General features: G+C 41.8%; 2 protein-coding genes across 2 annotated transcripts in view; one reads left to right on the forward strand and one right to left on the reverse strand.

Annotated features, from left to right (window-relative positions):
- Positions 1 to 17,912, forward strand: part of LOC119910833 (formin-1-like) — a 57,749-nt gene extending 39,837 nt beyond the window's left edge. The window contains exons 18-22 of the mRNA XM_038729627.1: positions 5,548 to 5,640; positions 9,813 to 9,864; positions 14,066 to 14,215; positions 15,675 to 15,756; positions 15,851 to 17,912. Of these exons, the coding sequence (XP_038585555.1) occupies positions 5,548 to 5,640; positions 9,813 to 9,864; positions 14,066 to 14,215; positions 15,675 to 15,756; positions 15,851 to 15,895 (422 nt within the window). The 3' untranslated portion in view covers positions 15,896 to 17,912. The remainder of the gene's footprint in view (positions 1 to 5,547; positions 5,641 to 9,812; positions 9,865 to 14,065; positions 14,216 to 15,674; positions 15,757 to 15,850) is intronic.
- A 923-nt stretch (positions 17,913 to 18,835) lies between these two features.
- On the reverse strand, positions 18,836 to 20,839 carry grem1b (gremlin 1b). Its single transcript, XM_038728576.1, has 2 exons — positions 20,622 to 20,839; positions 18,836 to 20,164 (listed from the first exon to the last, which is right to left on the reverse strand). Exon 2 carries the CDS (start codon positions 20,161 to 20,163, stop codon positions 19,615 to 19,617), a length of 549 nt encoding a protein of 182 aa, XP_038584504.1. The 5' UTR covers position 20,164; positions 20,622 to 20,839; the 3' UTR covers positions 18,836 to 19,614.
- Positions 20,840 to 22,655: the final 1,816 nt, after the last annotated feature.

Genomic DNA, 22,655 nt, shown 5'->3' on the forward strand with positions numbered 1-22,655 from the left:
CCAGCCATCCAGTCTTGGCCAGGTCCACACAGAGGTTAAAGGCGATGCCCCACAGTGCCCCTGGTGTCTGTGGTTATTTAAATCAACCAATAATACGGCATATGAAAGCAATTAGATATGCTCCGCAGCTCTCCACTACGTTTTTCAGATCGCTGTTAAAGCCCTCTCCTCTCTGACCTGGGGGAAAAATACAAAGAGTCTACTAAAGCACCCACCTCAAGCTGTCACTCATTTATTAGGAAAAATGGAAGACCTGAAGACAATAAATGCAACATAAGGGCCCTCGTATTTGATCTCTGCTGCAGCACAGTCTGGCACAGTAGTCCTCGGGGGTATTAGAATCACAGGGCGAGCGTTGAATTCTGGATGTTTGGCGAGCTCCACCTCTGACTCTCACCATTTTTATCCTCCCCAGCCGCCGGGAATAAATATTTATGCCTGGCTATTATAAACCAGCCTAAAGAAAGCAAGTGGTCTTAATTATGAAGCTAACACAGATCACTTCCATCCACATTGTGATTTGTGTCTGACTCCAAGAGGCTAACACTGAATCACACTTTGGTTCACTTGCTCTGTTTGACTGAGACGAGCACGGCTGTCTGCCCCTCACCTGATCCTGAGGTGGCGACTGCAGTGTCTTTCCCTCCAGGCTTGGGTCAAAGGTCAGGATACTTGGTGCTAGCAGTCAGAAAATCTCTCGTAGCTTAGCCTCCTCCTCAGACAGAATTTCTTTATGGGTACCCCTCTGATACAAAAGCCCAGCATATTGTATTTAAATCAATGTAATGACGATTACTTCATGTGCGTGCAGCGTGTAGTCATCAGTGACGCTCAGGAGCGGCTCACCGTCCGTCTTGGCTGCCCTCTCCTTCACTGGCTTGTGCAGAAACATGATCCTCTTTTGATGGGGCTTCCTGTTTGGGGAGAGGGTGATGACCTCTCTCTGTGCTCCTCACAGGCAAAGAGGGATGAGTGGGAGGCCACGAGGACCTAAACCTGCTGTAGGACTCTCTACTACCATAAAGACAAATCTCTTCTGTTCAAATAATTTATAGTAGTGCAGTTACCCAGCACCCAAACCAAAGATTACCATTTATCTATAAAAATCCCATACAACTTCAGCTCTATCACAAGGAGTTGCTAATCAAACTGGGACGATGCCACTTTCAGAACAGTGAGCACCTACATAAAGATCCCCTCAACTTCCGCGTAATTGGACTGGACAGAGTGGCAGGGACGCTACTGAATGAAATAGGATCAAATAAAAAGAAACAGTCAGAGCTCATTTGCTGCTCAGGGGAGTTTAGTGTTTCACAGAAGGCCTGGCCCAGGTTAGGCATTCATCACCGTGGCAAATCAGACAGTGTCCTGATTTTAAATGGCCTTTAATGTCAGGTTCAGGCAGGGCCTTTAGCCTGAGCTCTGTTTTACGACAGAGGCTCCGCTCGGAACGGCATGTGTGAATTCAGCGCGCTGTAGTACAGTCGCCGCTTGGCTGGTCAGACAAGACAAAAGTAATGCTATGTGTTGGAGTATTTGTCATTGACTGGTTGCAAATGCCAATTCAAGAAAAGTCCAAACTCTTAATTATAAATCAAATCTGTCCAAATCTGTGCTATATTTTCTAAAAATGAAAACATGATAAACTGTAGAGTACCTTTTGCCTAATAAGACTATTCACATATTGAGCTAGTGTGGAAATTATAGATATTTTTAGCAGCATCTAATCGCAGCATCAGCCATTCTCTCATGAGGTGAGGGATTTTGATGCACACATTCCACATGCACATTTTAACAAGGGTTAATGCTCCACCTCATATTCTAAGTCCTGCCTGATGTTTCTACCTGTCAGCACGGTATTTTCCAGCAAAAATTTAGGAGAAGGGTCATAGTGCAATGGATACGGGTTGATTTATGAGGAGTGGGAAGAGGAGAGAGTGTCTTACCTTGTCCTACTGAGGCAGTCTCTTGGCTTGCCTCACCGAGGGGGGAATAGTAAGCTTCATCCCACAGAAAGGGGAACTGGAAGTCTGACAGTCTGCTGGGATTGGAGACAATTGGGGATCAGCAAGAGAATTCGCTTTCCAGGTATAAATAACTAGAATATACCAGGGCCAGAGCACTGTACTGGTTTAACCTCAGATGAAAGGTAAAAAAGTCAAATATTTGCCAAAGTACCTCCAAAAATGTTTTAACAGCACGGCTAAAGAGTTCATCATCTGATTCTACATATAGGTATTTTTAAAACTGAAAAAAATAGTTAGCAGTAGTTGGAACTGTAGTTCCCCTTGCAGACAATTTTTAACAGTGTGCAAAAAAAAAAAAAAGAATCACCTGTGTATTATCATGCGTTTCTTTGTGTTTGAGTGTTTACTTTACTAGTAAACACTACTTTACTAATGATCCAGAGCTACAGAAACAGGAGGTGACGGGGCGTCATGGCCACATTGCTGAGACAGAAACATTTATCAAACAGCTAGATCCCTCATCTTGTGGTGTTCCGCAGGCTACCCATTCACTGTTAAAGCCTTTTCTCTAATCCGCACACACAGTTGTGCATTGTCTCGGTGTGATGTGATTTCCTGGTAGCTGCAGTGGGGGCTCTTACTTACTGTGGTTAAAATCATAAGTACATATTGACATCAAAGTCACCCATTTTGCAAACCACACAGGGTAAATCCTGGAGCAGAAGTCTGGCTTTCTTGTTTGTTTTTCTTCCCGTTTATTCCACCACCCTTTACCCACAGCTTATTGTCATGTTACCTCATGTTACACAATAGCTAGCTGACTCTCTAACATTCAGATATAGTGGATTGGGCAATGATTCCTCTGGAGATATATAATGTTTGTAAGTGTTGCATGTGCGCCTAAGGATTTTGTATTTATTACCGCAGTGTGGCATACTGTATCTGGTTGGATGTGTTTCCACATGGAAACTCAAATCTGGCTCAGGATAATCTCTAATTTCTTCTGGTTCAACACGGGCCATAAAACCACTTGTTAATCAATCTGTTCATGTCCATTAGGACGCTGGTTTTACAAATGACTTCTAGCTGTGAAAAAATTCACAGTCCTCCCTTCAGTGATTCAAATAATGTTTTGATGGAGAATACATTAGTAGCCCAGTTCTAACAAATCGAGAAACAAAGAGTCCACTGGCTGTAATTTCATCTGTTTACCTCTTGTAGTAACAGTGCAAGGGCTTTAAAGATCGTTGCTGTGGCTCCCATCATGATCCTGTCTGTCTGTGGTGGGAAGCTAGTCCTCTGTGGCTACATGACTGCACAGAGAGCCTGATGGGGCGGACTGTGCTACCAGCAGCCAAGGGTCAACACTGTAGTGTAGTTGTTGTTGGAATCAGCTTTGTGTTTCCTCACTGGTCACAAAATAGGCAAGATAATGAAACAGTTAACTACAGTATAGTGGTGAAACAATGTACAGTGAAAATTTAATTACACTTTTACTTCAATATCAAAGGCAGCTCTATTCAGTAGTTAGAAAGTAGTTTCAGGTATCTAAAATGGAGTTACCGCTGATTAAAATGATCACTTCAGATATTCAAAATACAGTCCTAAGCCAGTCAGTCATGGGGTCTTTGTAGATAGATCCATGGGCTTCTTCTTATTTCGTTATTAAGCCCTTGCCAGGAATTATATTCCATTTAGTCAAAATGACATGCTTGGTTAAAAAAGAATAGCACATGTATTCTAAACAAAGTAATGACTCATACGCCCACATAAATAAAGGACACATTTTTTTGTTTCTCACCTTTTTATTTTATCCATATTTATGTAGCCCACCAAAGTGGAAATTATGTAAAATTACTTGAATACAAACATTTAATACATACTTTAAAAAATAGCCTTTATTTAAAAATAAAAAAAATTAATTTTTTTTAAAATACTTGAAAAGAGAACCGTAGCTTTCTCTTTTGTTCAGTCAGATTTTTCTCATCAAAGTTTGTGGGATATAAACATATTAACATTCACTGCTCAACACACATTTTGGCTTTATTTGTGACCAATAAAGATTTTTTTTATATTTCAGCCAAAGGCCGTCATATACTTGCAGGAGAATCCTCCGTTCGACTTTACTCCTATAAAAAATGTATTATTACTCTGAGACAATGTCTCAAACTTGAGCTTTTAGTTTTTATTCTTTACAGCTGCTGTGTTTTTGTGGGCTTCCTCCTTGTGGCCTTTGCTGTCTGGACCACATTTGGAAGAGAGCCGCCTCTAAATTGTAGACTTGCTGTTTTGAACACTGTTTTAATGGGTCCTTTTGAGTTGGGGGATTTCTGGTAAGGAAATGTGGTTTGTCCAAACAGGATATTTTGGTTGTCATGTTTGTATGGTTGCTGATATCTGTTTTTTATTTTGATAACTGCCAGCTCTCACTATCCATGAATGTGAAAAGTGTCCTGGAATCCAGACTGCGAGGCTGCACAGTTACTCCTTAATTTTAATGCTCAGACATTGTGTTTCCTGTCTGATTTATTAAGACAGCCAATAAATGAAAGATGTAATAGACTTGAGTTTACCGAGCTGCAGGTGCAGTGCTCCACATGCGAACATATGAGAGCTAAAGTCAGATCTAAAAGCGGCGACGTAGTGAAGTGAGACAGCGGCCAGACCTGTTAATGCTCTTGTTGTGTTGCAGAACTATTTAGCTATGAAGTCATAAGCAAGTGAAGGTATTTATTGCGGCCATTAATGACTTGCAGGTTGGAGGAGTTCTTTGACCAGGCGTCTGTGTGTATAGTAACACAGGCTTACAGTTGAGAGGAAATGGAGAAGGTTTGGCTGGAACACGCTCAGTCCCGGCTGTTTTCCTCTGAGCTCGGTGTGAGTTAGGTCATTTGGCACAGCACCGAAAACCCCATCCACAAACAGTAAACACATCTGCTGCACTAATATATACCATATTAAGACATCATAAATAGCAACAACATGTGAAACAACAGGCAAGTCATACTGATTTGTAAACCGTGGGATGTTCTTCCCAGTTGTATCCTCTGAAACAAGTGGATCAAGTGGGAAAAATTTTTACAGCTTGAATACAAATAAAACTATAGTTTCAGATGAAGTCAAGTGAAATGAAATGTCCTTTTCAATCCCACTGCTGGCGTAATTTTCTATTCATTTAACAAGGGGAGTGTGTTCGTGGCTTTCCAGTGTGGCATATTTAGTTAGTCAATATGTTTATTTTGACTATAAAATCACACAATGTCTCAATTCACTTTAGAAGAAGAAAAAAGAATACAGTTACAGAAACGACAACAAAATAGAATGTATAAGACATGGAAAATATTTAATATAATATTTTGGGGGGATTCAGATAAAGTTAGATATTTTTGCCTTCTTCACTTTAATGAACATCTCTTACCTTGAAGACAGCCCAAGCTTGATCCGAGTGATCTTGTCTTTCTCCTCAGCCCATTTTGATGAATCTAATTTCCTAGTTGTAGTTTTTTTAACTGCGCTATGCTATTCATGAGTTTTCTTAGTTTGTAATTATTTTATATACCTGACTTTTTCCTCCATTCAGCTTGTGAGAAGGACGTGCAGAAGGTGTGCGCCAACTCGTCGGAGGAATACCTCCAGCCCTTCAAGGTGAAGATGGAAGGATTTATATCTGCTGGTGAGTCGAGCTAAGAATTTTATCTGTGGCAAAGATGGAGACACATTATGGAAACCTTGTTCCAGTTATCAGTTTTGCTCTTTACTTTGTAGTGGTAACTTTTTAAATTCCAAATGTATGTAAATGAATCCTTTAATTATGTAGCTAATATGTAGTTGATCTAGTTGACATTTAACAAATTTTTTTTGGGAAACCCCCTCATGCACATTGGATTTAGAAACTGAAAAGTGCAATGCAAAAACAAATCACCACTGACCGTTTGGCACCAAAAGACAGCAAAAAAAATGCTTAATTAATGCTTTAACAAAATGTATAGAATTACTAATTTTTCCACATGCTGCCCCAATACACACTCGTATGTGTAATCTTTGAAGCACTCTTTCACTGGTTGTTATCCCAAAATATTGTCTACCCCTGAGATAATTAGAGTTGTGTCAGTCAAAAGGAGGCATAAGTTGAATATGTTTGCCCTCAGTCCTGCTCATAAGCTGGCCTGTCTCATGTAAAAAAAAAAAAATTAAAAATTCTCAGTGTCTTCAAAGATGAAACATTCATTTGGACAGAGGATTTACAGCCATGGAGATAGTCATAAAACCGAGCTTACAGAGCTAGAAAAGCCCCGTTTTCACACAGCATGGGACCTTTTAAAAAGAGGAAGGTATAATTATGTTTTTTGCCATGTCAGACAGTCAGCTGGGTGGTGCAGAGTGTGCGTGTGTGTGTCCTTGTTGGAAGAGGGTGTCTCGGTGCACTGTAAGACAACACGAAAATGGGAGTCTACTGGCCCGTAGAAGGGATCGCATTGCCTCTAACATGGTTCTCATGTACTCTCGGCTGCCATAAAGCCGGCAGGACATCTCTGGCTTCGGCCTTGTAAAGACTGGCCGGCCTCAGTGGATCGCGTCTGTGGACCACCAGCACAGGAGCAGAGCTTCCATGACAGGCTCTGATCATTTCGCCGTCTGTCCCCTGTCTGACCCAGACGCTGGTGCTCTCCTGCTCCCTTCATTCCCACCTTTTTATGTAGTTGTAGTAGCTCCAAAGAAAGAAAGGTGCTCAGAATCCCTCAATACCTAAATTAAAACGGTAGAGTGTAAAAATTTAAACACAAGTACTTTGGTCGGTTAATTAATGAAGGTGAATGTGTATACATTTCCCTGAGTTATAGCTCTCTTATTATCAAAATGATTGTCCATGCTGGCCATTAGAGCTGCTCTACGCTTGTTTCACCAAAGCTTTATTATACACAATCCTTGCTCTGCATAAGAGTGAATGCCATTAATGCACCTATGTTGAATTTCTTTTTTAAAAGGTTATTTTTTTGGAATTTGCATTTATTAATTTATTTATATGACAAAGTTAAAAGTGGTGATGCAGGCAGGAAACATGGGGAGAGACAGATGGGTATGACTTGCAACAAAGGTCCCTGGCTGGAATTGAACTGACTGATAACTGTCAACCACCAGGCAACCAGGATGCTCTCTGTTGAAGTTTATAAATACAATAATCAAAGCTGTAAGCACACAAGGCCTTTCTGTGCAATGTGTGCCATGTGTTCATCAGCTTCAAGTCACAATATTTTGTCTTAGTGACTCAGGAAAGTGTCCCTATTACAAAAGGACTAGGCTACATGAAAGGACTGATTGCCTGCATTACTTACAGAAACAATAGACTCACTCTATCATAAAAGAGTCTGTTGAGGTATCTCACAGGGAGATTGTAATGCAGAATAAACATTTATATTTGAAGTACAATTACTCAAAACACTTTTGTAATTGCATACTGAGTCTGTATTTTTGAAATGGAAATATGCCATGACATTGTTCTAGTTAGCTCGTCCACTTTAACTACTTCTGACTCCCTGGAGCTTTGGTCACTATCACAGAATATTTGAAAGCTTTTAAAACCACTGTGGCGGCCACTGGCAACAAAATTGCACTGGTTTGCGAAGGCACATCTTGAACATAAAATTTATAGATGAATACTTGTAAACCTTTATAAACAGAATTCCTCAAGTTGTTGCCCATTGCTTCAGGAGGAGCGGTGTGTAATCATCGCTTGTGATGATTCCACGTCTTCAAAAAAAATCAACTCACTCTCACTTCAAAGAGCGACTGAGGCTCTTAAGCTCTGACTCATCTATGAATGGGTGAATTTCTCACCCAGGTAAAAGGCTGAGGAGGCTGACCGCAGATGCACGTGTTTGACACATGATTTTAGATGTTGAAATTAACCGTTAATAGACAGTATTGAGAAATGCGTCTTAGAAGCCTCATAATATAAACTGTGTAGTGTAACTCATATGAGAGGATCAATGTATACCAGTGAATCAACAGGTAAAGATTTTGTACTAAGAGGCGTTTCTGAGTAGCACTGACCCATAACCCAGCCTGTGGAGAAGCTCACAGCGGGGCCTGCAGGTGAACCCAAACGCCCTGCGCTTTGCCTCCTAAACTTGCCTGTGTGATCTCTCCCAGATCTAACTGGGGATATCTCCGAAACCCAGTGATCCATTCTCTTATAAGGCTGTTCCTCTGGTTTTGAGCCTCTCAGTATACAGACTCCATAATGTACGTAGTGTTAATCTGATCTTGTGAACTGATTTTCTGGAATGTGGCTTTGTATTTCCGCTACAATTTCTTTCTCTCTCTATCATCTATTCTATAAAGTTAAGTTTTAATAAAAACTGCCTCCCAGATCAACATCTAATCAACCACCTTTTTGTTTCCCTTTTTAATAGGAGCTCTTTGAAACCTCTGGGGATACTCTGATGGGCATATTTTTCATGTTGAATACGAGCCATGACTAATTGAAAACAAACTCTTGCTTTTAATCTCAGCTTGTGTAAGTTTTATTCCCCTGGCGCTCTTAGGAAATACATGTGTATCATCACATCCGTGTGCTTTCTTTTGTTGTCAGTGAGTCAGACACTAATAAGCAAAATTCCACTCATTCAGAAGACTGTGAATTACACAGACCAAGCAGAATTTGCAGATAACAAATGTCTCAGGAACCTGTTTTTGACCGGAGAGAGGGATGCTTTATGGAAATCCTCAAGCATCCCTGGTACACTGCTTTCCATCTCTTTGTTATCTAGCTGCCAGGTATGGCAGCGGTTTGGAAAAGTGTGTCAGAGTTTTAAAGCCCTAATTTATTGTCCCTCTCAGCATGCACATCTCATAACTTTCTAGTTAGCGACTACTGGTCTCATGTTTACACAGGGAGCAGAGGAAGAGAAACTTCACACATCCTCTCTCTCTGGGCCACTCTCCCTCTCTCTCTCTCCCTCAGCCTCTCGGCTCCAGTGCCACCTCTGCACAGTCGCACCAGAGGGGTACCTCAGGCGCCAGCCTGACCCCCACTGAGACTAACACCATTGGTCACGGCCCCTCTACTCTTCCCCCCTCCTCCTTCTATCCCAGACATTGCTACAACCTCCCTTCATTAGGTTTATCCTTACTCGGCCCCCTTGCCCACATATATGTAAAAAAGTAAAAGGGGTGGTTGATCAGCGGCTTAAGCTCACGTTCTCCCAAAAGACCCCCAAAACTGCCTTTGAACAATTTTTTGGAGACTTCCCGCTCTTAAATCTTCAAGTAGAAAAAGGTCCCCCATCATTGTAAAAAGGATGAATCTGGAAAAATGCAATAAATCTGAGATCACAGGCACTCTCTGGCCCTAGATAAATTCTTGCACCTCGGCCTGGCCCGCCGCACACATCTGCCTTGCATTTAGACACTTTTACATGGCAGGAGTCCACAGGAGCCTCCAGTTCCCAAGCTTCTCTGCTCAACCCTGCGCCACTGCTTCAGCTCTTAGAACACGCACATGTATGTCGACACACACACCCACATCTCTGCAAACAGACGCACACCCAGGCGTCACAGGCTCACACTGTCATGCGTCAACGCACAGAATTACGTCAAACTTTACAATGTGCATAACTGGGTAACATGCTTGCTGCGTCAATGACATCTCAACCCAGAGCCCCTCTTCTTCTTTTCTCCTCAACTGAAAACTCTTTAGGATGGCTAATGAACACTGCGCCCCCCTCTGGACTTGGGATAAGTTCTCATTGGCTTGCAGAAAACTGGAAATATTTGGTAATCTATGTCACCAAAAGCCCCATAATCTGCCCCAGATCTTAACCCAGTATTTTCTTTTTTTCACAGCTCAAAAGGAGCATGCTGCTGAAGAGGACCGACTCAGTGCAGCACAGAAAAGGTAGGAGACCAACAACCCCAAGCCGAGATGCAATTTATATGAACGGGAATGAAAGATCCCGTTTGGATAGATAATATTTACATTTCCTGTGGATTTTATCCCTCAACAAGGGAGTTCTGCCAAGTGTTATGAATTGCAGAAGTCACATAGCAGCGTTGAATTATGTAGCATGCTTCACATAGATAACATAACTGGATCTGATAACACTATTGCTTGCTATTTGTATAGTTGTATACAGTTATTAGCACCAACTGATAAGGTTTCTGGTAAGATGAAGGAGCAGGTTCTCTGTCTTTTTAAGAAATTCAAACCAACTTTGACTAGATAGGGATTGTTGCATGTGATTTGGAAGTGATTTATTTTGCAGGAGAAAGCACCAGTTTACATATGCAATGTTTTAAGTATCTACACACCTACAAGATGCCTATGCTCACCAGAAACAGCAGTGGAATTCTACACACACATAACGCGCTGCATACTGTATTTTAAGCCTAAACGCCCTGTGCTTCCTCCCCTGCAGTTCCTACCATTCTTATCTGCCATGTTTTGCGCAGAAGACTCCCTAGAGTTTTCTGAGAGGCATCTGATTTATAGGACGTAAGACACACTGGCAGCCGCTGAGCTCGCTGTCCAAGCGAAATCATATCTGGAACATTTCATATTGTAAAAAGATGGTGGAGCAGACAAACAAAGCAAATAGATTATTTTTGCCTTGTTTGGATAGAGAGCAGACTTGTTTGCTTTATATCGTAACCCTCCCACTTCCAAAATAAATCATGAAAGCACATAAAGGAGAAAGTGAAAGACGACGGACGCAGGAAAATGGAAACTATAAACAATTACGAAGTTGATTGCTTTGGACAAAACTATAACTCAGTGAATGGTTCCAAACTGTTCTGTTTCATGTTGCTGTTTTTAAGCCAAGTGAATCACTGAGGAACTACTGCACCTCTCGCTCTCTGTCCTGGCCCCTCACCCCCACCCTCGCCATATACTGATATCTCTATCTGCTAAACTGGACATGTGTGTGGCACCACTGTAATGAAGGCTCTTAACTTGGAGGGGAATATTGATCAAAAGGGCCCCGCAGCTGACAGCACCTTTGCCTTTTAATGAAGTTTTCTTTTAATTTCATCTAAAGAGGGGGACTGGCTGGCTGACCGGCACTAGGTAGAGCAGGAGGGGCTCTTTCTCAGGTTCCCACAGAGCCACCTCATAAAAGTGACACGCTGTTGATGAATATGGGCGTCAGCGGGCTCACCGGGCCCTGGGTGGGCTCTCACATCTGTGCTGGATGAGGGATCCTCACACAATCACACAACAGCAGCAGTGGCCGCAGCATTATGGCTTGGTGTTAATAAAGGAAACAGACAACACATCCTTAATGCGACCCAATGTCTCGGCCTCATGAATGGTCAGTGTGTTTAGATGCCGGGAAGTCAACATTAACCACCAGTGAGTAGGACCGGGCGATATGAATCAGTATCGGGATATTGACAAGCCTCAGACGTTTCCAATCGATGTCCGTAGCACAGAGTATCGAAAATTGTCAAATAGGGCTGCAACTAACTATTTTCTTTACTGATTAATCATCTGGTTTATGAAATGTAAAAAAACAATAGTGAAAAATGTCAGTTACAATTTCCAGAGATACTTCACATTGCTGGTTTGTTTAAAAAACCAAAGATATTAAATTCACAGAAAAATTAATAAATTTAAAATAGTTGCTGATTGATGATTTTCTGTCAATCAACAAATCAATTAGTTATTCAAATTTGTGATTTTGGGCTACGTAATAAATTAAGTAAATAAACAAATTTGACTTCACTTTACTATTTGATCAGAGAATTTCTGATTATAAATGGGACTTTTACCTTTTTAAGACTTTATTTTTAGATTTTATTCAAAGTAAGGTATTAAAGAAAAGTAAGGTTTTAGAGTTAGTACTGAAATTCATGCATCCTATTGGCACTAGTATCAAATATACTGTAGCCTTAATAATTTTTAGCCATGCTAGCGCTGCAGCTCTGGTTGTATGGACAGCAAGGTCGGTTGATCTGTTGACCAGACTGAAAAATCCCAACTATCAAAGTGATTTCAATGAAATTTGGGATAAATCTTCATGCTCCCCTCAGGGTGAATTGTAATAACTTTGATCCCTTAACTTTTCATTTAGTTCCATCACCAGGTCAAAATTTTTATTTAAATCTGTGAATTAATTAATAAAAAAAACACTTTGGTTATCACCAAATGCCTGTAAAACTAAATCTACATCAGCCTCAGCTGTACTTTGGGTTTTGTGCTTGGCAGATGTTAGCATACTAACTTTGTGACATCCTGTGTGAAGTGACATTTTAATTAAGCTCAACTGTAAAACACCAGTGTGACTCTAAGTAACAAAGTTATTCTGACTGTAGGGCTCGTCATAGTGAGCGCTAATGCCTTTTTCTCAGCATGCAGTCCTAATTTGTCCGCTTCATGTTTGGGTTCCACTGAGGTTTTCTGGTTCTGTCCTCAGTTCCGTCTCATTAAGATCCCCTTCTCCCACATCATGCTCAGTTTCATTTGGCTCAACTGTCTCCTCTCCAGTCACCATGCAGCTACAGTTTCATAGATGCTATGTTGGTATATTATTCTACTCGGGGATTGTATGACAACAGTGGCACAAAATGAATTGAAGCAACATGGAGTTTACTTCTGTAATCTTTTGACTGAGGAAACGAAGGAATGCAGAGTTGCCTGTCCAAATATTTTCCCGATTCTCATGGCTGCTCATGGTTTTGTAATAGGTCTTTTTTTGTAGCTGTCAGTGAGGAATGCCGGCTGTGGGTGCCGCAGTAAACCCTCTCACGGCAATGGCATCATAGCATGGATTACAGAAGTGTGTGTTTGTGCACGTCTGTGTACAAGTGTAATTGTTCTGCTCTCGCAAATGAACAAAGGTCTGCTTGATTTTGTTTATGTGTAATAGGTATAATCACATGTGTGAGTGTCTTTGCATCTGTTTTGAGTGAAGCTTTGTGTATCTGCTTTTTGCATATGTCCAGGAGGGTAAAAGGAAAAGCACTGTTGCTTGATTTGTGCATGCTCTGACATGATGACCCAGGGTCAGGAGAGGAGCTGATGGAGAAGAGACCCTGTTCATCATGCCAGACCAGGCCAGCTGCAACAAAGCTACCTGGTACGGAAGGTCAGTTTGGTCAATCTAAACATCCCAGAGCCTGTGATTTCTTTTGTAGCATCCATGATGATCTACAGCACTCTACTTTTTTGAGCATCCCAGCAAAATGACGCAGCACGGGAAATGGGAAGCAGGCTCCCGCAGATGCCCCCTTTTTTTTTTCAGCTTTCAGCTAGCCGTCTGGGCAACATATTGTACCATTTCAATCCGCATGAACGTGTCTTAGATTAGCGTCGCAAAAAAGCCACCTAGCATCTGGAGGTCAGAGCCTATCTGGGTGTCAATGGGACAGGGAGCATCCCTTGAATCATAGCCGCGTTTTATCAACCCTTTGACAGGCGGGGCTAGAAAATGTCTTTCATGTTTGGGTTAGGGAGGGAATCTGAAGCAGCCGGCAGCTTTTATGCCTTGTGTGTGAGAGAATTGCAAAGAGTTCAGATTTGGTTACAGTTGAATTAGGCTGAGGAGCTAGCCTGGACTGAAAGTCCAGAATGTGTTTATTCACATAGATCTGATGTGTCCTCAAGTTTTTTCTATATGTGCACACCTGTCTTGAGTGGGCTTGCATCATGGGTATATATCACATCATATTCACTGTCATCTTTTATTGCCAGTAAATGTGTTCCTGGAGCTGTGTGTTGTTCGTCTGGAGGAGCAGCAGCAGCCCGTCCTGTTCTTGGCTGTCTCCGTCTCCTCTGGCAGTCTTCCCCTTGCAGGTTGTGGAGGTCAATGTGATAATAGAGCCACCGCTACTGGCTCTCCCCCATGGCCCAGAGGGGTGGACACTCTCCTTCCAGCTCTGTTTCTCGCCTCTCTGTCTGACTCTACATCCATCATTCTCTTTGTGCACTGTGTCTGTGTTTTTTACTCTCTGTTTGTCTGTTTTTCTTGGGCATGCACACCTTAGCTTTCCTTGTACTTTGCTGTTTATAACTTTGACTTGTAAACATAGAGCCGTTCACTGAAACACACTATTATTAATTAAAGTGTTTAAGACGTCACTTCTGTTTTCCCCCACAGTTTCCAGGACATGGTGAGCTACTTTGGGGTTAAGCCAAAGTCCGGGGAGAAAGACGTGACCCCGGGTTACATATTTATGCTTTGGTACGAGTTTTGCAATGATTTCAAGAACACCTGGATACGACAAAGCAAGAACATCTCAAAGGAGAGGTGAGTGAGGGTCGTTTAATTTCTTAGTTTCTCTCGAAAGACACATGAATATTAGTTTTCTTGTTGGGTGGAGTACTGCACAAGCTGTGGAAACAGTTGTCCACTGTGACTGTGATGGGAACTTTCTAAAGTCTGAAACATAGCATCCTGTGTTTTTGGAGCTTGACCTATACTAGGGACTAAAAGTTGTAGAATTTGACTGTTCTTTTTTGAATCGGCATCTTGTTAGTCCCCCAAACTACATGAAAAAGCAATGCTTAAATTCTAGAGTGCCCCTTTAAGTGATGGTCATGCAAACCTGACTTCCTCTATAAAGTCCATCCTGAAAATATCTTGTTTCTCTGTCAGTAGATGTACCACATCTCTGTAGAACCCAAACTTGGCTGCCAAACTGAGGCTTATCACCATCGGATAGGCACTTAACAACCTCTAGGCATTGTGTCAAATTAGCACTAACTGTACAAGGGTGATGCGTGGATGCTGGGCTGGAATTAAAGCAGAGGGGGCGCCATCAAAGAGGAGGCGAACAGGAGTAGCGGTGGCCTCGGCCCTCTGTATGAAGGACTGGGGGCCTGAATTTATGATGTTTCCTCTTGACCTGAGGCGTCATGTTGGGGGGGCATTCCACTGAGGGACAGCAGACCCCACTGGCGGCTGCCTGGCTTTACTAGCAAGCGGGCGGGGGCCTGTGGCCGTTAAAGCCAGCCTGTTATGGGAGAACTGATAAACACTGTAATGATGCTGGACATTTAGCCCAAAGGGCGGTACACTGCGCAGAGAGAAGCTGTTCGTTACTGGCCAGTCAAACTACGTGGTCATTTCAGGTTGTAGATTTAAATATCATGTGGATCCTTCATAGCTCTTGACACATATCATGAATATGGGCGTACATTTAGTGCCCCAAAGCCACTGCTCCCTGAATGAGCCGCCTTCTCCCTCAGTGAGATGTAGGAGTTGGAGTGAGATGTCACAGCCCCCTCCGTGGATGTGCTCTCTCTTAATTGTTTACTAGGTCATCGAGTCTCACATTACTCACAGCTGATTGTGCTTATGTACAATTAACTTTATTTTAAATACTGTTTGTGCACTCATAAAAGCCAAGTGTTTTTTAAAGGCTGCCTCATTATCTCATCAACCCACTGTCATTCTCTACTGCCTCTCACTTATAGGGCTTTCACTGACCGCAAACTTGTGAGAGGATAAGTGTTTGTGTGTGTGTGCGCGGGTTGTGTGTTAGACCCTACTTGGCTCCATGACACCGGGTGCCCCAGGGAGATACTTAAATGTCTTGCTCTTACAAACAAATTCACAAGGTCACAGTGATGAGAGGCTTCTGACTTTATATTGTTTTCACAAGTTACACAAGTTACACAAGTACTTCCAGAGCTTTCAGTGTGTACTTGTTTTTTTAAAGGGCCTGCAGATATTTAAGTACTTGTGGATTTTTTTATCTCCATAGATTGAAGGAAGCGCAAGAAAACATCAAGAAGATCACAGCAGAGAAGAGAGTCGAAACCAAGAAGATCAATGCCAACAGTCTGGTAAGAACTGCGATCTACGAGCAGCATAGAGATGGGATTTCCTTGAAAGCACCGAAGTCTATGCACTGAATCTTTTTGTGGTTCTCGCCAACAGAAAGAGAGGCTGCGGCAGAAGGAAGCCGGCGTGTCCTCCAGCTGAGTGGAATGACACAGCAGAAGGAGAAATGAGTGGTGGTGGTAAGAAGGTTGGAGAAGATCACAGATCAGAAAGTGTGCAGGCCTCATATCTCCTGTGTTTACCACCTGCCTCAACAACAGCCCCCTGTGCCCCGTAGGGACTCTCAGTAAAACCTCGCCGGACTCTTACTTACTCTCACTGCCGTATCTCTGCCCTACTAACAGCGTTGGACACCCCCCTCCCTGCCCATCCCCACCCTACACTCCACCACCCTCACGTCGAGCTTTTTCTGTCCGCCGTTCAGATAGAAGCTAGGCCTGCAGCGAGGATGCATGGCTGACATGGCAGCAGTGATAAGGGTCTTAAAGGCTAAAGGTTGATCTCATTCATCCACCGTGGCGTGACCTCTGAGTGCCCAGCTTGTGAAAGGTCTCAAGGGGTCAGTGGGATTCACAACAGCGCCAGCTGACACATCTGCGCGAGTGTTCCTTCTGGATCTACAAGAGCTGAGAAACCATTTCTTTCTGACCTGCAGATGTTACACCAGACAGCAGAATGATATTGCTCCTGTATTGAGACATTGTTGCTTTTATATGAACAGATGCAGCTGCCTGGAGGTTTTTGCTCAAAGTAAAATCCTTGTTGATAAAACAGATCTCTCTCTGGAGGCAGAAAATTTTTTTAAAAAAAGCAGTTCCCAGTGTCCTTTTCTGTAGCGAATAGCTTTTCAGTCACCATGGCTCATTAAAAGTCTTGTAAATATGTCGTGTTGTAGAATCAAACTGGGGCCGTGGGGCTTTGAGTACGATAAATGATCTGCGCTGGGCTTCAAGTCCGATGAAGACATGTTGCGTTTAAATGTGTGTGTCAGTACAGCACCCTTCTGGTACAAATCAGTACGTGTATTGGGTAGCACTGCACCAGACTGACCTCTCCTGGGTGACAGCCAGAGAAGAGCTGAATCCTGGCAGCGAGCCTCGGCCTATGAGCCCCAGCCCCCTCTCTCACACACACACACACACACACACACACACACACACACACACACACTCTAACATGTACTTAGAAACATCAGAAGAACACAACCAGTTTTGGCCATGCTCCCACTCTCACCCAAGATATTAAATATAAATCATGCAAACTCGTTACACTTGTAAATCCCGGCACACTTTTAAGCACTTTACTGCTTGCAGAACTTGTATGTGTCGTAGCTCGCTATAAGCCACACTCCCCCTGTTATGCTAAGTGCGTGCTTTTTTTTTTTTGGCACTTTTTTTGTACCTCTCTTCCTATGCAAGGGTATTGTTTCCATGTTATAAGATTCATGAATTGTATTGCTTGATGATTTTTTTTATTTTTAAGAAAGTGTATTAAGCTCAATTTTCGCAAATGTTAAGATGTGACCACGTTCCTGTAGCGTTCTAGAAAAGTCTATTTATGTAAGGAAAGATTTATTTTATGGCAAAAAAAAAACACATCAGCTTTGCTCTTGTTGAGGCTGTATTTTTATTAGTTGTAACCGAGAAGCTGCCTGATAGGTCAGTCAAATGAAAGATATATTTTCACATGGATATTACATGTATGCTGTGCCCACTGATTTACAGAAAATGGGGTAATTTGCTTAGAATGAAGACCGTTACCTTTTCTGTTGCAATTCTGGAGAGATGAAGGGTGTTATTTTGGGTATTTAGAACATTTAAGCATATCACCTGAAGCCATGTGAGTTGTTATACCTCAGATAGACTTCCATTATCAGACTATCCATACAACTGCACCTTGAATTACTCTTTTATCCTCCAGTCTTTCACGTGTGCCATTTATTTTGTATAAAAATCTAGTTATTTCATAATTTTAAACTGCTGTACTTTTGAGGGTTTGGAAAAACAAAAGAAATGATCTGATACTGACCAAGGAACTGCTGTAGCCTCTACTGTATGTATGTCGGTTCTTGTAACCTTCAGTAGCTCTCGTGTAGGTGCTCTGTAATTTTATGGAATTGTTTTAAATTTCAAGAATAAACTACTGGATGCCGAACAAAGTTTTCGTCTGTCAACACTTCCATTAGGCCGGCTTTTAGAAGCCCATCTGCACACTGAGCAAATGTGATATTTATGTAAGAAACTTGACTCATCAAAGAGGATTTGATGCTTCATAAATCAGCTATGCTGTTCAATAAACTGTGAGTCAGAGTTAAGTCATTCAATCAAGCCTCCTTTATAGACAATAAAACGTGTTCCTGGAAGACTCCTTTAAATAAACTGATTATCACTGTGAACATGAGGAATTTGTCACATCACTTGAAGTTTGTTTTAAGCGAACTATGATTTTAGGAATGTGAAATTTAATGAGATGCACATTTCAGTGTTTTAACCATGTTTTGTTCTATCAAAAAACAGTCATTCTGTGTCGTACAATGGAAATGTAGGACCTGGTTTACAAATTTAGTCATTTAAAAAAAACTGAATAGCATAGCATGGTGCCTTTGCATCAAGAAAATCCCCATTTGGTTCTGTTTTTTTTAAGTTAGAATTTTTGACTGTAGCATTTCCAGATCATCACACTAAAATAATCCTAAAGTTTGTCGCCATGACCAGCTACTATAAGGGTGATATTCAATATATTTTGTAATTAAGAACAAACTCCAGTAAAAGTTGGATGGGTGTCATTTAGGCAGAAAATCCCTCATTTTGCACCACATTCCACCTTTTCAGTCCTCTGATAGATTTGCCAGCCATGATGTAACAAAACATGGTGAAGTTAAGTGACATCATTTCAGGGGATAATTGGAACAAGTTACCGCATCTTTTCTCATAAAACTGACTACCTTTACGATGAAATGTAATCCAAGGTCTGCACAATGCTTCATGCAGCAGGAGAGCAGTAGATGATGAGGGAATAATTTAACACAGTTTAATACACCGTATTACTTTTCATCCGGTGTAAAGTAACAGATGGCATGCACAATATTCCAGCATCCGTTTATTTTATGTATTCGTGGATAATTTAATCAAAGGGATAAAAAAAACTGTTACATCAAAGATGGCTTTACATTTTTACAACTATTAGGCCTAAATCTCGATACTGTAGAAACCCCCCACTGTACATTGTCCGTTTTAACTAACAAAGAAGCCTATTGTCTCTACAACTGAGTAGGCACAGCTTACAAAAAAACTTTACTGATATACTAAATTCACAGAAATCAGTTAACCTCGAAAGATTCTTGAAATATCGAAATCACATTTTCCATTTACAAATATCGTCACAGCATCCATTAAATTCCACACAGTGGAAACAGCCAGTTAAACGAACTTATATAATAACACAAAAATTTGGACAAGAATGTTTTCCTGCGTTTTGAACAGTGACTTGATTAAATAAACCGGGATTATGCAGTCCTCTTGGGGGGAGGAAGCCGTGCGTAAATTGTGCCCATTCCAAGTCAGCGTTCCCGTGCAGTGATGCTTGTTGTCAGATTTTGCAAACTGGTGAGGAGTAAACTGTTCTTTGCAGTCCAGCGTCATTTTATTAATTGCATGTCCATATTTGTTGTCACACGCTGTGCAAGACGAGAATCGTTGTAGCCTACACGTAGGAAGCCTTCTTGGATGTTTCCTCCTAGATGGAGATAGGCACGTGTTCCTGGCTGTGTGACAGCCTTTCTTTTTTTTTTTACTGCCAACAATCCTGTCTGCAAAGAATAAGAATATGAAAACACACACACAACACATTTCTGTGCGTCTTTAGTCCAGGTCTATGGATATACAGCGGCACTGTTTGACGCGCTGGATGCGTTTCTTCTTGGTGGGTGGCTGCTGGTCCGGACAGTTCAAAGTAAAAGTCATGGTGGTAAAACGCTTCGGCTTGCAAAACGAACAAGACTGGAAGGCTCCCTCCTCCCTGCGGATGTGCCTGGGGATGTAGAAGGAGTTGCACTGTCCGTAACAAAATCGGTTGATGATCGTGCGGCTGACGCAGCCCTCCTCGTGGATGGTCTGTTTGAGTGGCTGCGTCTTACACCAGTCCCGTTTCAAATACTGGCGCTCCGTCACATGTAACGCTTCCTGGCTGGACTCCAGCACCTCGTCGGCCGGTGAGGATGAGCCCTGCCTCTGCCGGGACCCGGAGCCCGCCTGCGGAGGCTGCGGTTGCTGCTCCGATTCGTTTGGGTTGCTTTTGTCAGGATGAGGAATGGCGCCTTGTGAACCTCGGTTTCTTTTGGAATCCACGGCAGAGGATAGCAACCCCATGATGAAAACCATACTGCACAAGATACGCGTAGAGTTTGCCATCCTTAGGGGAGAAGAAGAAAATAATTCATCACCTACACCGTTTCAATTCTGGACGGGTTACGCACAGCTGTCAAAGCTTTTACGCTGCGTAAAAACGCACAGATACAGCTCGCTTTCTTGAAACCGCATGCAAAACGAGACTATAGTGCAAAACAAAATAACTTTGAATTACCTCAGTATAAATATCTGAGTGGAAAAATAGAATGCCTCGTGTGTTATGTTCCCGTACTTTATATATGGCGATCCATTATCCTTTACGCAAAGGAATGCCACCAGGTTTAGTCAAAGCATATACACTTTCTTATGTTTAATAAACCATCTACATATTCACACATACAAACCAGTTGATTACAACAATGCATTTCTTTCTATAGGCCTACACCAAATAAAGGTCAAATGTAAGTGGCAGAAGACGATGCGAGTAGACGTTATGGTGCGATCAATCCAAATCCACTCACCTGTGCGAGCCTCCACTGCTGCAAGTGCGATGATCTGATCCTGTCAGTCCTCTACGGCACCGTCCGAGGTGATAAGCACCTACTGCTGTCGACTGAACACTGGCGGGACTGTGAATGGGTGGGAGACCAACCGCTCCATAGACAGGGGCCAGGGGGTTTAAAACAAATTGCTCCAGCGCCGGACTGTCTCCCTTTTAAATGTCTGCCAGCTGAGATGTGCAAAACAGTTCCTTCTACATTATTGGCTAAGCACGATGTAGAGAAAATCAAAACTATCCGCCCCCTCAACACTTCCCTGAACCCACTTCAAGAAAACAGACAACCGAGGAATAGCGAGGGGAGGAGGAAGGGGAGGCGAGACGAGCCGAGAGCGGACAGGCCCGAAGTGTATGCGCACATGGAAAAAGTAAAACAGTTGTTATTTTTTATCAAAAGGAGCACGATGATAATGCTGTGCAGCATAGCCACATTTTAAAACGGAAAGGAGGCGTTCACAGTCCTCACGCTAACTAAAACAGGCATACACTCCAATGATGAACTTAATTAGTAAAGTTGACTGCCACATCACAGCTCACCTGTGAGTCCTCAACACACACAGCATTCTAAAGTGGATTCATTATAGACAGCTGAATACCAGAGACAGTACTGAGCCATCTGTCAGGTTAGTTAGTTAACAGAAAAATAAAAATGGCCTAAATTTGCTTAGAATATTTGGAATTTCAGGAACGCAGCATGGTATAAATACTTAAGTATTCCTTGCTCCATTAGACAGTCTTATCATTGTAGTTATTTATTGTGCGTCTTCCTAGTGTACGTTTATACTCGCATGCCCAAATTAGGCCACTATAAATGAGTTATCGGGAATTTCATGGTCCTTAATTCAACGCGAATGTAATTTATTGCGCCCTATGGTAAAATAAATTAAAGAAAAATATCGTTACTAGTTTCTAATAAGGCACCTTTTATAAATGTAACTAGTTTTGTTCGTTATTAAATAATTTACTAATGCTTTATTAATGATTATTAAGAGCAATTTTCTAGAGGTTGTGAAATATCCCTGATGTCATATCGTTTATTGGCTAAAATCCAGATGTTGATCATCTATTAATAAAGCTTTCTAATAATCTACAAGTTATAAATGCAAATAAGTAGTTGAAAGATTTTGGTCCAGATTCTCTTCAGGTTTTTCCAAAACTTTAATGGTCTGTTAGAGCGTCTACTTGATTATCTAAATTACTTTCTAAAAAATATAACCAAGTGTGAAGTAAAGAGATTTTTCACAACCTGGAAACACAAAATTAATGGATTATGACTGCCGTATAAAACATTAGTAATTTAGTTATTAATTAGCCTATATAAAAAGGCTTTAGTTGCACCTTTAAAATCTCCTGTGAGGGGTGGCTTTTAAGAAAGTGGTGTCTAAATACCTATAGTAAGACAACCGACCTTTGTTGAGGAAAGTCACCTTTTCAGCCCTGATATTCTGGAAATTGAAACTCCAGCACCTACACTGTTGTTGGTTATATTTAGGCAAAATATTCAACGTACCTTTAACATACCATAACTCATTGTCGAATAGTCTGTTACATCATGTAAGCCGATTTCATGTTCTTTCAGAAAGGTGAAAATTTGGTGGACTAACATCGCACTGTCTTCTTTAGCCGCGAACTCATCTGCTGAACACATGGCCTCTGCAACATGTTATGTATGATAACACACCAATATAGACACTGAGCTACAGTGATAATAAGAAGCTGCTGTAGTAGCGGAACCCTTTGGACAATCTATCCGACTACACATGAAAAGCACGCGGGCCTCACAATGTGTTGAGAATGAATCTCAGGGAATGATTTCGACCTTCACCTTTTCACAGGCTCCTCTTCTCATTCTTTATAAGAAAACATATCAGCATAGGTTTGAGCCCGGTCCATTTCAGCTTGTTGGGAATTGTATTTTCCACTGCTGTGCAGACACCCGATTTTGCACCAAGCAGACAGATAAATGTTTATTTTATGAAGGAATCTCCAGAGAGGC

This window comes from Micropterus salmoides, unplaced genomic scaffold, assembly GCF_014851395.1.
Source record: "Micropterus salmoides isolate LMB-PRFRI ecotype aquatic unplaced genomic scaffold, ASM1485139v1 Ms_hic_scaffold_19, whole genome shotgun sequence".
NCBI lineage: Eukaryota > Metazoa > Chordata > Actinopteri > Centrarchiformes > Centrarchidae > Micropterus > Micropterus salmoides.

Coding starts and splice junctions, on each gene's coding strand:
- grem1b (XM_038728576.1), bottom strand. CDS start 20,163: ATGGCAAACTCTACGCGTATCTTGTGCAGTATGGTTTTCATCATGGGG.